This window comes from Mastigoproctus giganteus, chromosome 6 (assembly GCF_048544385.1).
Source record: "Mastigoproctus giganteus isolate SK-2022 chromosome 6, ASM4854438v1, whole genome shotgun sequence".
NCBI classification, from domain to species: Eukaryota; Metazoa; Arthropoda; class Arachnida; order Uropygi; family Thelyphonidae; genus Mastigoproctus; species Mastigoproctus giganteus.
The window spans coordinates 22,381,567-22,394,411 of record NC_143580.1 but is presented as its reverse complement, the minus strand read 5'-3'; the positions used below and the strand labels follow the sequence as shown (position 1 = coordinate 22,394,411).

Below are 12,845 nucleotides of genomic sequence, written 5' to 3'. Positions count from 1 at the left end.
GATATACAAGTGATGTGTACAAAGCTTAAGAATTGTTTTTAAGAGTTTAAAGGTATATGTAAAAGTTTTGGCTTTATGGTAAATGTATATACTTTAGAATTTTGAGAGGAAGATTGTATAGAGCGTTGGATAGTAGAGGACCCACCTCCACGTGGTAGGGGCAGAAACCCCTATCACAATAGCTAACTGTGTTAGCTGGTGGAGGGGGCCAAATGTATAGAAGCTAAGATAGTTTTTAGTTAATTGTGTTCATGAGCTTTTTCTCAAAAAACACTAGTTGATATGATGATGTCCGATCTGGGAACAGTTGGCTTCTTGTTTCTTTTCTTAGAAGCGGGAGGCCTCGTGTCATCAGTTACCTCATTCTGGTTTGGTTTCATCTTGGGTGTGGAAGGGGGCAGGCATGGGCTGCCAGTCTTGGTTAACAGCAATGACCTCAAATTCTACGTCACTCATGCTGAATGCCGATAATCGGGTCTGTCCGGATTATCGGGATGTTGGATATCCCACTAGATAAAGCAAGTCAAAAGCTGAAGAATAACACCCATCACAAGTCCATAGCACTATCAGGCATCAATCTGAAAAGTTTGCAGGGTTTTGGGCTATCCCTGTTGGTCACATGTGCTCCTGAGAAGCCCAGTTGAATAAATTCAGCTAGAGCAGCAAGACAAAACTCATAGTGTACTGGTACGTCAGGAGTGACAACAGTTCAGATGTGGGTGTGGCTAGCTGTGAAACTGCTAGAGGGCTGCATGACTTTACCCAAAGCAGGAACAATGCCAAGGTCACAAAAGTCTTATGACAAAGAAAGCACTTCAGGTCAAATGTAAATCAGCGTTATTGTTTGGAGCTACACCAAACAAAGGCTCAGAGAGTAACATTACACACTATCAAAACTTAAATGTAAATAAATAGTACTTATCTTTATGAAGATTTCATAAAATCCATCTAGGCTGTAGCTAATCATCTAAGGAACATAGCAGTGCACACATTTTACAAATATGCCATTTAAAAACACTTAAAAATTACTATAAAGCTGGAGCTAAATCACAGACGGCTAACACCTAGGCCACAGGGCAGTCTGATCTCTTGAGGGGAGGAGGAGGAGGGTTGTAAAAGCTAAAACAGTAAAGAAAAAGGATATTCCATCAATAAGAAAACATTCCACACAGAAATTGCACTTTCAAAGAGAAAAGGCGGGTCTTAGCAAAATTTTACGAATGTAGTTGACCAAAAACAACGGAAAAAATTGTAAGGTTCACTTAAAAACTTGATTCAGATGGTGGAAAAAAAAAAAAACTAAGATCATCCAATAAGGATGCCATTTATTTGTGGTTTGGTTCACACACAGATGAAGATTACAGGAACCTATATCTGCACCTTTGTTGTGTGAAAAGGTGCTGGATTTTAACAAAAATTTAGGCAGTCCCTCAGATTTTAAAGGCAGTGTTTTTAATTTCTAAACTTTTTTTAGTCTCCAAAACAGTATTACAATAAGTTTGAAAGTCCGAACTACCCCTGGTCCCAATTAGTTTGGTTATCGTTCCTCTGCTATAATTGGCTCCATCTACATGAGTGAATTCAACATACTGTGGTTTTGTCCTGTTACCAGATCTCAATTCAGTTGATGTGATAGAACAAGCTCTCCTGAGTAGAGATCTGCATAAACTGGGAAACAATTGTCAACATAGACCAGCATCCTTGTGACATGTTTTCAGCACCTTGCTAAGTCAAATACAGAAATCTTTGAACAAGCCACAGCCAGTTTAGGATGTTTGAGGGAAGAACCTACACATTAGGTGTACCTAATAAAGTGGCCACTTTACGTATGATAAAGGGTCCTTGCTATATTTATCGTATTGGGGAAGGGATTTAAATTAAAAAATAAAACTTATGCTGACTTCTATCTGTTCAAAAGATTACACAGAATTATTGCAGTTTGAAGCAATGTCTCTCTATAGCACACTCACAATCCACTTAGCATACTGGTCCTCTGATCATATCTTTGCTGTGTGTGTGGAAGAGCCATTTAAGGTGGTTCTAGCAGCGTTAGAGGTCTTGCACTAAAATTCAATAAATCCACAGGTTTATAATATATCAGTATGGACAGTGTCTAGGTTATGGAGAAGTCTAACAAACATCTAAGGTCAGGGAGAAGCTTATTTTCAATTTCTACTTTGTATTTAATGTTTTGCAACCTCACTAAGCCATATGTTCCCTATTAACAGAATATCAATTACAAATCTGGCTCACAGCTTTTGGGAAGGGGAGTTTAGGTTAGAATTCTCAAAGTTGAACAAATCTTAGCAAGGAGAGGGTAGAAGTTCCCTATGCTGAGGCTTTATGTGCAAAAATCAATTCTTATGGATTAAACAACAGTAAGATATTAAATGAAAAACCATTAAATCAATGTTTGAAAAACTGTTCAAGTTTGCTAACTCAAAAAAACTGATTTTCACAACCAACAATGTAGTTACCACTAGTTTTCTAACTGAAAATTTTAATTGGCTTTTATTTGAATTTTTTTTAATTAGTAAAATAGTCGTCAAATTAGTAATGCCCACATGGTGCAAGGACACCTATGGCTTACACTGCACCAGCCAAAAAAAATTAATAATAATAAAATGAAATAACAAAAATACATAAAATAAAATAAAAACTAATTATAAAAATTAATAAGGGAAAAGGAAATGGACAACCTATGCATTTCCCTCCTACCTTAGGTAGATGGTAATTATCCAGCTGACCTTTGAATTTCCCCAGACTGTTAGCCTCTACCACACATGTAGGTAACTTAGTCCAGTAATTTATAACTCACTGGCTAAAATAAAACTTCCTGCAAACTAGTCTAAACAACTCCCCCCCCCCCACCCATAACTTGAAATCATGGCCCCTAGTTCTAGAATCATTTATAACCATGAAAATTTCGTCCTTATTCATTTTGCTTATGTCTCTCAGAGCCTTAAACACCTCAATCAAGTCTCCTCTAAGGTGCCTAGTTCCCAAGCTCTGCAAACCACATATTCAAAGTCTATCCTCGTATGGACGCCCTTTTGCCGATATCAACCAGGCAAGTTACCCTTTCAAGAAGAACAATGTCTTTCTTTAGATGCGGTCTCCATACTTGAACACAGTATTCCAAATGTGGTCTAACAATAGCCTTATATATAATGGGATTATGATGTCCTTACCTCTACTAGTGATTGTTAAATCATCGATAGGACCCCATGGGTCCTGTTTGCAACCAGTATACAATGCTTGGAGAACTTCATATCTTACTATTGTAATACCCAAGTCCCTTTCCTCCACTACCAGCTTTAGTTCAACTCTGCCAAATGTATAAGTTATTTTGGGGTTACTGTTCCCCAGGTGCAATACCTTGCACTTTGCTGGATTCTGTCATTTTTCTGACCATCTCTGAAGTCTATCTAGGTCATTCTGAAGAAGCTCTGCTTGATGGCAATCATTTACTCTACCAATTTTTACATCATCTGCAAATTTAGACATCACGCCCTCTATCCCTTCATCAATGTCATTTATGAAAATCAAAAACAACAATGGTCCTAATACTGATCCTTGGGGGACCCCACTTCTTACAGCAACCCAATCTGAGGAATAACCATTTATTACAACCCTCTGCCTCCTGCCCTAAAGCCACCCTGCTACCCAAGGATTTTCCGTGATTCCAACCTGTTCCAGATTAAAAAGTAACTGCTTATGTGGGACTCAGTCAAATGCTTTACTGAAATCCAAATAAAACATCGAAATTATTCCCCAAGTCCAGCTTAAACACCTCAATCAAGTCTCCTCTAAGGTGCCTAGTTCCCAAGCTCTGCAAACCACATATTCAAAGTCTATCCTCGTATGGACGCCCTTTTGCCGATATCAACCAGGCAAGTTACCCTTTCAAGAAGAACAATGTCTTTCTTTAGATGCGGTCTCCATACTTGAACACAGTATTCCAAATGTGGTCTGATAATAGCTCTTGAGTGTCAAAATAGCTAACCAGATTAGTTAAACATGATTTTCCCTTTACAAAACCATGCTGGGTATTCTTCGGGATTCCATTTCTATCTGGGTAATCCTGAAGTCCACCCTTGATCATGGTCTCCACGATTTCCCTACTACTGAAGTTAGACTAACCGGCTGGTAATTTCCCACTTCACTCTTAGAACAGCCCTTATGTATTGGAGATACAATGGCACTTTTCCAATCCAACATAATCACTCTCGAGTCCAGTGATGCTCTCATAATTAGCCTCAATGGTTCAATGCACTCACTTGCCGCCTCCCTTAACATTATAGGATAAATGCTATCAATCCCAGGAGCCTTACTGGCTTGTAGGCTCCAAAGTTTTTTCATTAAATAACCATGTTGTGAAATTTCAACAATTGAGGAAGGATGGTTTCGGGATAGATCTGCAAAAGTTTGCTTCAGCCAGTGGGTTGCTTGTTAAAACAAATTTCCATCTGTTATAGTGGCAAAAGATGCAGTAATGATATTTTCTAAAAATAGTTAAGAGACCTCTAATAGTCTGTCTTTGGACTAGTAATGGGCATAATCGAATGATTAATAATTGATTATTGAAATAATGTCATATGCAAATTAGGCGATTATGAAATTGACCAAACGGAACTGTGTGTGTGTATACACACAACTGTATATATATAAAAAATGACCGAATTGAACTGTTTGCTTAGTGGTAACAGTATTTTATCTTTAGATTTCATAACATCAGATTGAATCCCTTCACTGCCATATATATATATATATATATATTTTTTTTTTTGCTTGGTGTTGATTTCATAATTACATATAATCAATTTTGACCATCACTAGCTCAGACATTTGCGAATATCCCACCTCAAATCCATTTTTTATAAATACCATTTATAGAATGAATTTACGAGTTCTATAAATACCATAATAAAAAAATATTTTTATTTACATCCAAAATAATTATTTCCTAAAAAATGCTTATTAAAGTGGTCGGTTTTCACTAATTATAGGAGCGTTGAGCACAATTACCAGTAATAACATCTGAAATTTAATTGGTCAAATATGCATTGGAGAGAAATCCAAATTTTCAACAATTTCAGGTACAAAGAATTGGCAAAATTAAATGTAGCATTTCACTCCAGTACTGAACTCCATAGGAATTCAGTACCATAGCGAAGAAATCTTTAATTTCACACACTAGAACTTTATGATAGTAAAATACTAGTTTGTGAAATGCTACAAAAGTTGTGTGCCTGTAGTCAGAACCACAAGTAATCTGATAAGCAGTGGACATTACACATGTTAGTTGATTGAAACAGTGATTTACTTTGGAAACAGAACACTGTCTCAAGGACAATAATAAATGTCTTTCAAATAGTTCCCTTGCACCATAAAATATTTCTAAAAACTAGTGCCTAGCAAAACTATGAGATTAACAGACAGAAAATGTGTGTGGTGAGGGTATTAAAAAATCAAGAAAGCAGTTTTTTTTTTTTTTTATTCCTGCCATACAGCATAGGGTAAGTTACAGGTATGACGTATTGCACAGGCCATAAGGCAATCGTTAAATATTTTTAGATCAATTCATTAAACTACATTTTAGCCAATATTCTAAAGACTGCCTCAGACACATATTACACCCAAAGAGTTCCACAACATAAAAAAAGTAAAAAGTATACGAAGAAAAAGTATCTACTTTAGACACACGATATGTACAATTAAAATTTTACTGATAAAAAATATCTATACAACCAAAAATGAAACCAATACACGGATTTTACAGCTTCAGAGATTAATTCTGCAACAAAAGGCTGATGATTTCCAATGAATTGTTACAAAGGATTCGAGATTTTATACACAGTAATTAGGTAGACATTAAACTGCTTGATGACAACGTTAATTCCCTGGACTAGAAAGGCACTCTAGGACCCAGTGGCTGTTATTTTATGGTTTCCTTTTATCGGTCTGGGATATAAGGGCAACTATCACAACTGTTTCATGCAAACAAACTGTACATCAGAAAAATCCACATTCACTTTTTTTTTTTACACATGTGTACAAATGCTGCACAAAATAAAAAAACCATATGCAGCTACTTAAATACCATCTGTTCTGTAACTGCACTGGTTTTTACCATTGCAACAATAGTAATAATGCTATAATGATCATCATAACCGCTTCAGAGTCCTCTTTTTATCTTTCATTGTTTTTGTATTTTTTTTATCCGTATTACTTTTATTCTTGTCTCCTGCATGTTTTTTAGCCATTGGCCCATCTGCTTTAAGCAATGTGGTAGCATTAGATGATGTGGGATCAGCTTCTAGTCCTTCCTTTGTTGGTTTTGGAGGTTGTGCATGAATTTCAGTCATCATACGAGCTCTCTGACAGTAATCATCATAATGATCTAGAAGCAACTTGCCTGCTTCTTCATTTAAGGCAGACTCTGGATTGGGAACTATTAGCAAGCACTTGATAGTCTGAAAAAAATTATAAAAAATTTGAATGAAGATATGATACTAAGGTAAATCTTATTACAAAACACAGTCAGCGTCGGTTATAGTGATCACTGGTTATTAGAATCAGCTGCTCAACAGAATTTCGAAGAACCGATCCAAATCAATAAAATGCACTACACTTTCGTTTACTAGAATCACATTTTCTGTTATAAGAATCAATTTTGAATGCCTCCATGATATTTTTCTAAAGCACATTTCTGGAGGTAACAACCATAAAACAATTTGCAGTTTTCAGTTTATTGGGCTTTTCTGTTAGTGCAATAAACAGGTAGTAAACTTGATCTTATTCATTTGCGATAATACTGGTAGCTGAAATTCTGTGTTTTCACGTTATGGTGAAATGTGTTTCCCTTTGCTGAAATCTGCTCTTCATTTCTATATCTAAACTTCATCTCATTTGCGTGTGTTGTGTTAGTGCGAATTTGTGTGTGCTGTGTGCTTTGTTATTGATTAAAGCTTATCTTTTTTTATTTTGTTTTAAATTTTACTACTAAAAAAAAAAAAAAAAAAACATCAGTGAACAGAAAGAGTAAATTTGAGTGTAAAAGATAAATTACAAATTATAGAAAAGTACGATAAATTAAACTTAGGCAATATGTCTCAAAGGGAAGAGGCAGTAAAATTAGGAATGCCTCAATCTTCTTTATCAAAATTGTTAAAATCACGTCACACATTAAACACTAATGTGATTAGTGAAACTAGAAAAAGGAAGCGTGAAGGGAAATGCCAAACAGTAGATGCTCTGTTCGTTTGGTTCAAACAGGCCAGCTCATTTAATATGCCAATCAATCATAGCATTCTTCTTCAAAAAACTACACGAAGAGTTTAAGGTGACAGACAGATGGCTGACGAGATGGAAGGAGAGGCACGATATTGTTTACAAAAAACTTCTTGGAGAAAAACAGGATTCCGATGGTTCTGCAGCTGATACATGGTTGAAAACCTCTTGGCAAACTGTTAAGCACTTATAATCCTTAAGACATTTTTAATACATATGAAACAGGGTTGTACTACAGGGCTACCCCAGACCACTGCATGATTTTTAAAAATTCCTCTGCATCTGCAGGAAAGAAGGTCAAGGACAGGATTACAGTTCTTTTTACGTGCAAAATGATGGGAACAATCAAGATGAAGTCGTTAGTTATCGGCAAGAGTAAATCGCCTAGAAGTTTTAAAGGAGTAAAACAGCTGCCTGTTGAATATGCCAATAATACCAATGCTTGGATGACAGCTTCTTTATTTGAAGATTATCTTCGTAAATGGGATTTGAAATTGGAAAAGAAAAACAAAAAAATTGCATTGGTTTTGGACAACTGCCCAAGCTCATCCAAAGTTGACTTTCAAAAACAATGAATTAGTTTTTCTACCTTCAAATACCACATCATTGATTCTAACCTCTCGACCAGGGAATAATAAAAAAACCTTTAAGACCTTTTATAGATCAGATATGAGGCGAAGAATCATCCAGCACATAGATGAAGGTTTGGGAACATCATCTGATATTGCAAAGCAGACAACTGTTCTAGATGCACTTCATGTGGCAATGAGTGCCCGGAATGAAGTTTCCAAAACCTGCATTAGCAACTGTTTCAAAAAAATGTGGATTAATTATTCACGATGGACAACTAAGTCATGATACTGATCACATTGAAAAGTTCGAAGACATGGGTGAACAAGAGTTTAATGATTGGATGGACATAGATGGTGATTTACAAGTTACTACAGCTTTAACAGATGAAGAAATTGTCCAGTCCATTATGGATAATTTTGCCAAGGAGGAGGAAAATGAACCCAAACGAATTCCAGTTACAAAACGGGCAAGCTCATGAAGCTATAGCAGTCCTGAGGAGAGCTTTGGAAGAAATTGGTGCAAGTGATCATGAATATAGACTTTTATACGATATTGAAAAATCTATAAATACTCTGTAATGATAATTTAAAGCATTCTAAAATAAGTGACTATTTTAAATTATAATCGTATTACAAATTGTTATGCTTAATTAATATGCATATTAATTAAGCTATGTACATAAGTATAAATTTATTTTTATTCTGTTCAGAATGTAAAAATCAGAAGAATATTCCATTTTTTACATATTTAATTGGTAATAAAGTGTAAATTTGTGCTTTATATCTTTATTTTTATAGCCTCTGGATAATATTTGTTGATTTTCGCTTATTAGAACCAAAATTCAATTTGCAAACATGATCACTATAACCGGCGCTTACTGTATATACATAATAGAACATATTGGGGGGGGGAGGAAGAGTTAAATGTGGATATTCTTATAAACTATAAGGGCATTGGTAAAAACTTAAATTTTTTTTTCATTGTTATTGCTGTTCATAACCACACGAGAGAAAACAAAAAATAAATAAAATTATTACTGTTCCTGTCTAACACGCAAAAACCAAGTCAAATTTGGCACTTGACAACTATGCTACAAATATCAAAATTTTCTCTCTCTCTCTTTTTTTTTCATCCGATTCATACATACTTTTACATCAGCCCACCTTGTAGCACATTGCCATTCTCATTTTACGAGTTAACTGCCAAATGTGAGTGTGTACACACTCTTGAGGTGTGTTTTCCCACTAGCAGTTGGTTCTATAAAGTGAGTTCCTTTATGGAATTTTGGAAATTTGTAAAACTGACAACTTTGTACCTTAATACTTTTAAATATCAATTTGTTCTTATTTTTATTGTTTGTTTGTTTGTTATTTGGTTTTTAGGAGCATTAGCAACTAAGGCCATATTGCTCCGGGATATGTGGTGGTCATTCCCTGACCTTTCCGCATCCTTCGTATTTGGTGGTGACAGGCTCGAACTCCAGTCTGATCAAGAAGCGCGTGCTACGTACTGCTGCTACTTCCCACCTGGCTACGGAGGCGCCGTTATTTTTATTAATCCAAATCCAAAATTTTGAGTGAAACTGTCAAAACTCAGAAATTAATTTGCATATCATTTAAACTATACAATATCGGTGTAGATAAACCATAAAATTAAACTACATACGTAGTGTAAAGACATTGTTTTAATTATGTCCCATATTGTGGCTACCTTCAAGGGATACCAGGTTTTGCACTACTTCGAATAAGTAATGCTTCTCTAACAGAGAGACTACTGTTATTTATTCTCAGTGGGTACCACCACCCAGATGGCACTGTTTCAAGGCTTCTTGGCCTATCATCAGTGGGTGGGCAGGTACCCTGGTAATGCAAACATGCCATCACAGTTATGAAGTTAATTCCAGAATATGAGAGATGCCAAATGGTGAACAGCGTGATACTGTATTTAAAGACTAAATGCAGAAGGCATAATTCCATATGGGTTTAAATTAACTATATAACTAGTGTAAAGGCATTTTATGTGTTAACTATGGTGTGTGTACACCAATATTATATAGTTAATTTAAACCCATATGGAATTATGACATGTGCACTTAAGTCTTTAAATACAATATCATTTAAACAAAAAATAAAATAAAATAATTATGTAAAGAATAATAACTTTTTTTTTTTACGAAGTAATACCTTCTTATATAAATTTATGTATCACTTGATCCAACTTGCGATCAGTTGTTTTTGTTTTTTTTTTTTTTTAGAAGCATTAGCAACTAGAGCCATATTTCTCCGGGGATATGCGGTGGTCATTCCCTGACCTCTCCGCATCCTCCATATTTGGTGATGGGCTCAAACCCCGGTCTAATCAAGAAGCGTGTGCTACGCACTGCTGCTCCTGCCCATCTGGCTATGGAGACCCCTACTTGTGATCAGAACATTTCAGCATATGCATATGCATATTTTCAGTATTATTGTTTCATCTCATTTTATCTTATATTTGCCGCGTTAACTTTAATTATGTATTTTAATTTTACTATCTAGTTAATAAAATTTGCTATTTATTTGCTATTTGGCTTCTATTATTAAAATATATACTTGGATAATATATAGTACATCAAAGAATTGGAAGATTTGTTTTTATGTGAAACACAAAGCACCTGAAGTTTGCTCATCATTGCAAGGCCTTAACATGTTGCCCCCTCAAGATTTTGTGTGGATCACGCCTGCTGGCAGTTTGTCCATAACAGGTCAGGGGTTGGGTGCCTGTGAGTCTCATTTTTATACATTGAGTAAAACAATAATAATAAAAAAAATCAAATACAGTAAAATCTCACTTTACAATTTGCAAATATTACAAAAGCAGACTGGCACTCACATGAAGAAGTCACATAAAATAGTAATATTTCTCTATAAAATGTTTGCTAAATTGTCTTGTCCTTTAACACTTTCATTGCATCCTCATGCAAATATGCAGCTCCGGATTTTTAATCTATCCTAATTTCGAAACTTTTTCTTCCAAGTTGACGGAAGAATAACCAGATATGTTCATCAAGCAACCTTCACAAGTGGCTGATTAATTCGATCATAGTGAGAAGAAAGCCTAAAACTGTCTCTGCTGTTTGTTTGTTATTTAGTTTTTAGGAGCATTAGCAACTAAGGCCATATTGCTCCGGGGATATGCGGTGGTCATTCCCTGACCTTTCTGCATCCTCCGTATTTGGTGGTCACGGGCTCGAACCCGGGTCTAATCGAGAGGCGTGTGCTACGCGCTGCTGCTCCTGCTCACCTGGCTACGGAGGCACCTCTGTCTCTGCCCTTTTCAATCCAGATCAACTGAATACTGGGTCAAAAAGGTCATCAGAACAGCAGCCAAAGTGTTAATCTGCTTTTCCAACCAGGAGGATTTAAACTGCATAGCAATTATCTCAATTCTCATTGCAGGACAAACGTTTTCCAAGTATCCTCCTCAACGGGTGGGATACACAGACTAATAAATTAACCAGAACCGCAGGCAGAGGTGAAGGTGATTCTTGCACTGCTTCTATTGGAAAATGCAGCAGCCTGGAAAGCAAGGTGTCAGGGATTTTGGGCCCTGCTGTGGGTCATCATGGAACCAGTGAATACATGGGCTGAGTAAGGGTAACTACAGGTAAGAATGCGTGCATGTATACTTGCATGTACACTAATGCCAGGAACATTGTAAATAAATGATGAATATGAAGTACTGATTAAGTCATCAAATACAGACATTGTAGGGAAGGGATAGCAAAGAGTGTCATTCAGACATAAGTGATGCTGAATTTGAATATGGGGAGTACAATGTAGGAATTATTCGCTTAGTTAAGAAGAATATTAAATTTAAGGCAGTGCAGTGCATCCAGCTGATTTACATGGCTAGTGCAATGTTGAGTCAGTTTCATGTGATATAAGCATTGGGAAATCTACCCAGAGCAACTTATCAACCATGTAATACTACACTCAGCATAGTGGAAAATAAAAAAGACCTGGGGGAGGTTAATTGTGCAGTCAGATATGAAATTCTCTGAGAGGTGTAGACATGCTACTGGAACAGCTCATGGGGGTTAATGATATACAGAAACTTTGCTAGCAAGGATAAAGAGGTGCTATCCCTTTGTATAAGGCCATGGTTAGGCCGCATCTTGAGTATGGTATACAGGTCTGGACACCTCACTTTAGGAAGTGATGTAGGTCTGCTGGAATGGGCAAAAAGAACAAAAGGGTGATCTAGAAACGCTTCAGTTCTGCAAATTGCAACTTCTGGAGACTAGGCACCTGAAGAGTGATCTGAATGAGGTGTTTAAGTCCTTGAATGGATTGAGTTAGCTGAATGTGAATGGCATTCTTACTCTAGCTGAGACTACACATGAGGAGGCAAAAATTTAAGTTGAGGAAGGATGGTTGTAGGATAGATATGCAGAAGTGGATGGTTTAAATTCAAGGAAGAACAAAACAAATTTTTGGAGGGTATGGATGGGTGAAATGTTTAGTGTGTGTGTTTTTTTTTTTTTTTTTTGCTGCTATATAAGCTTGCTTTCTTGCATTATTTGCCACTACTACTACTACCACTACCCTTCTATTTTATAACTTGCTTTTGTGTGGCACTGAACTGCTTTCAAACAAATGGCCTCACCAAAAAAGGTCATTTGTTTAAAAGATGATTCTGCTATGGCAGCTTGTTTTAGGACTAACTGGTCCCTCATCAGATAGCAGGCAACTGCAGACATGTTCTGATTTTATTACTTTGTCTCATACACACTTGTTCTCACATTCATTTGATTGAGATCTCTTAAAACAACTTAAAATCAGAACACATTTTGAATACCTATAGAGTGGAACTTTAAAAAATCCTTCTATTTTATTACAATTATAAAACAGACACTGCACAGAAGACTTAATAAATCCTGTACAAACTGACAGGATTGCTCATTAGGCCAATCCTTTTCTCTTTTCCTTTTCTCTCAAAAA

At 36.1% G+C, this 12,845-nt stretch overlaps 1 protein-coding gene across 2 annotated transcripts in view; it reads right to left on the bottom strand.

Moving 5' to 3' along the window:
• Positions 1-5,546: 5,546 nt before the first annotated feature.
• Positions 5,547-12,845, bottom strand: part of LOC150084080 (ubiquitin-conjugating enzyme E2 S) — a 47,424-nt gene continuing 40,125 nt past the window's right edge. The window contains exon 4 of one of the 2 annotated variants that reach the window (XM_090375023.1): positions 5,547-6,476. In XM_090375023.1, coding sequence (XP_090231149.1) covers positions 6,168-6,476 — 309 coding nt within the window. In that variant the 3' untranslated portion in view covers positions 5,547-6,167. The remainder of the gene's footprint in view (positions 6,477-12,845) is intronic. The other variant, XM_090375022.1, reaches the window with a different exon arrangement.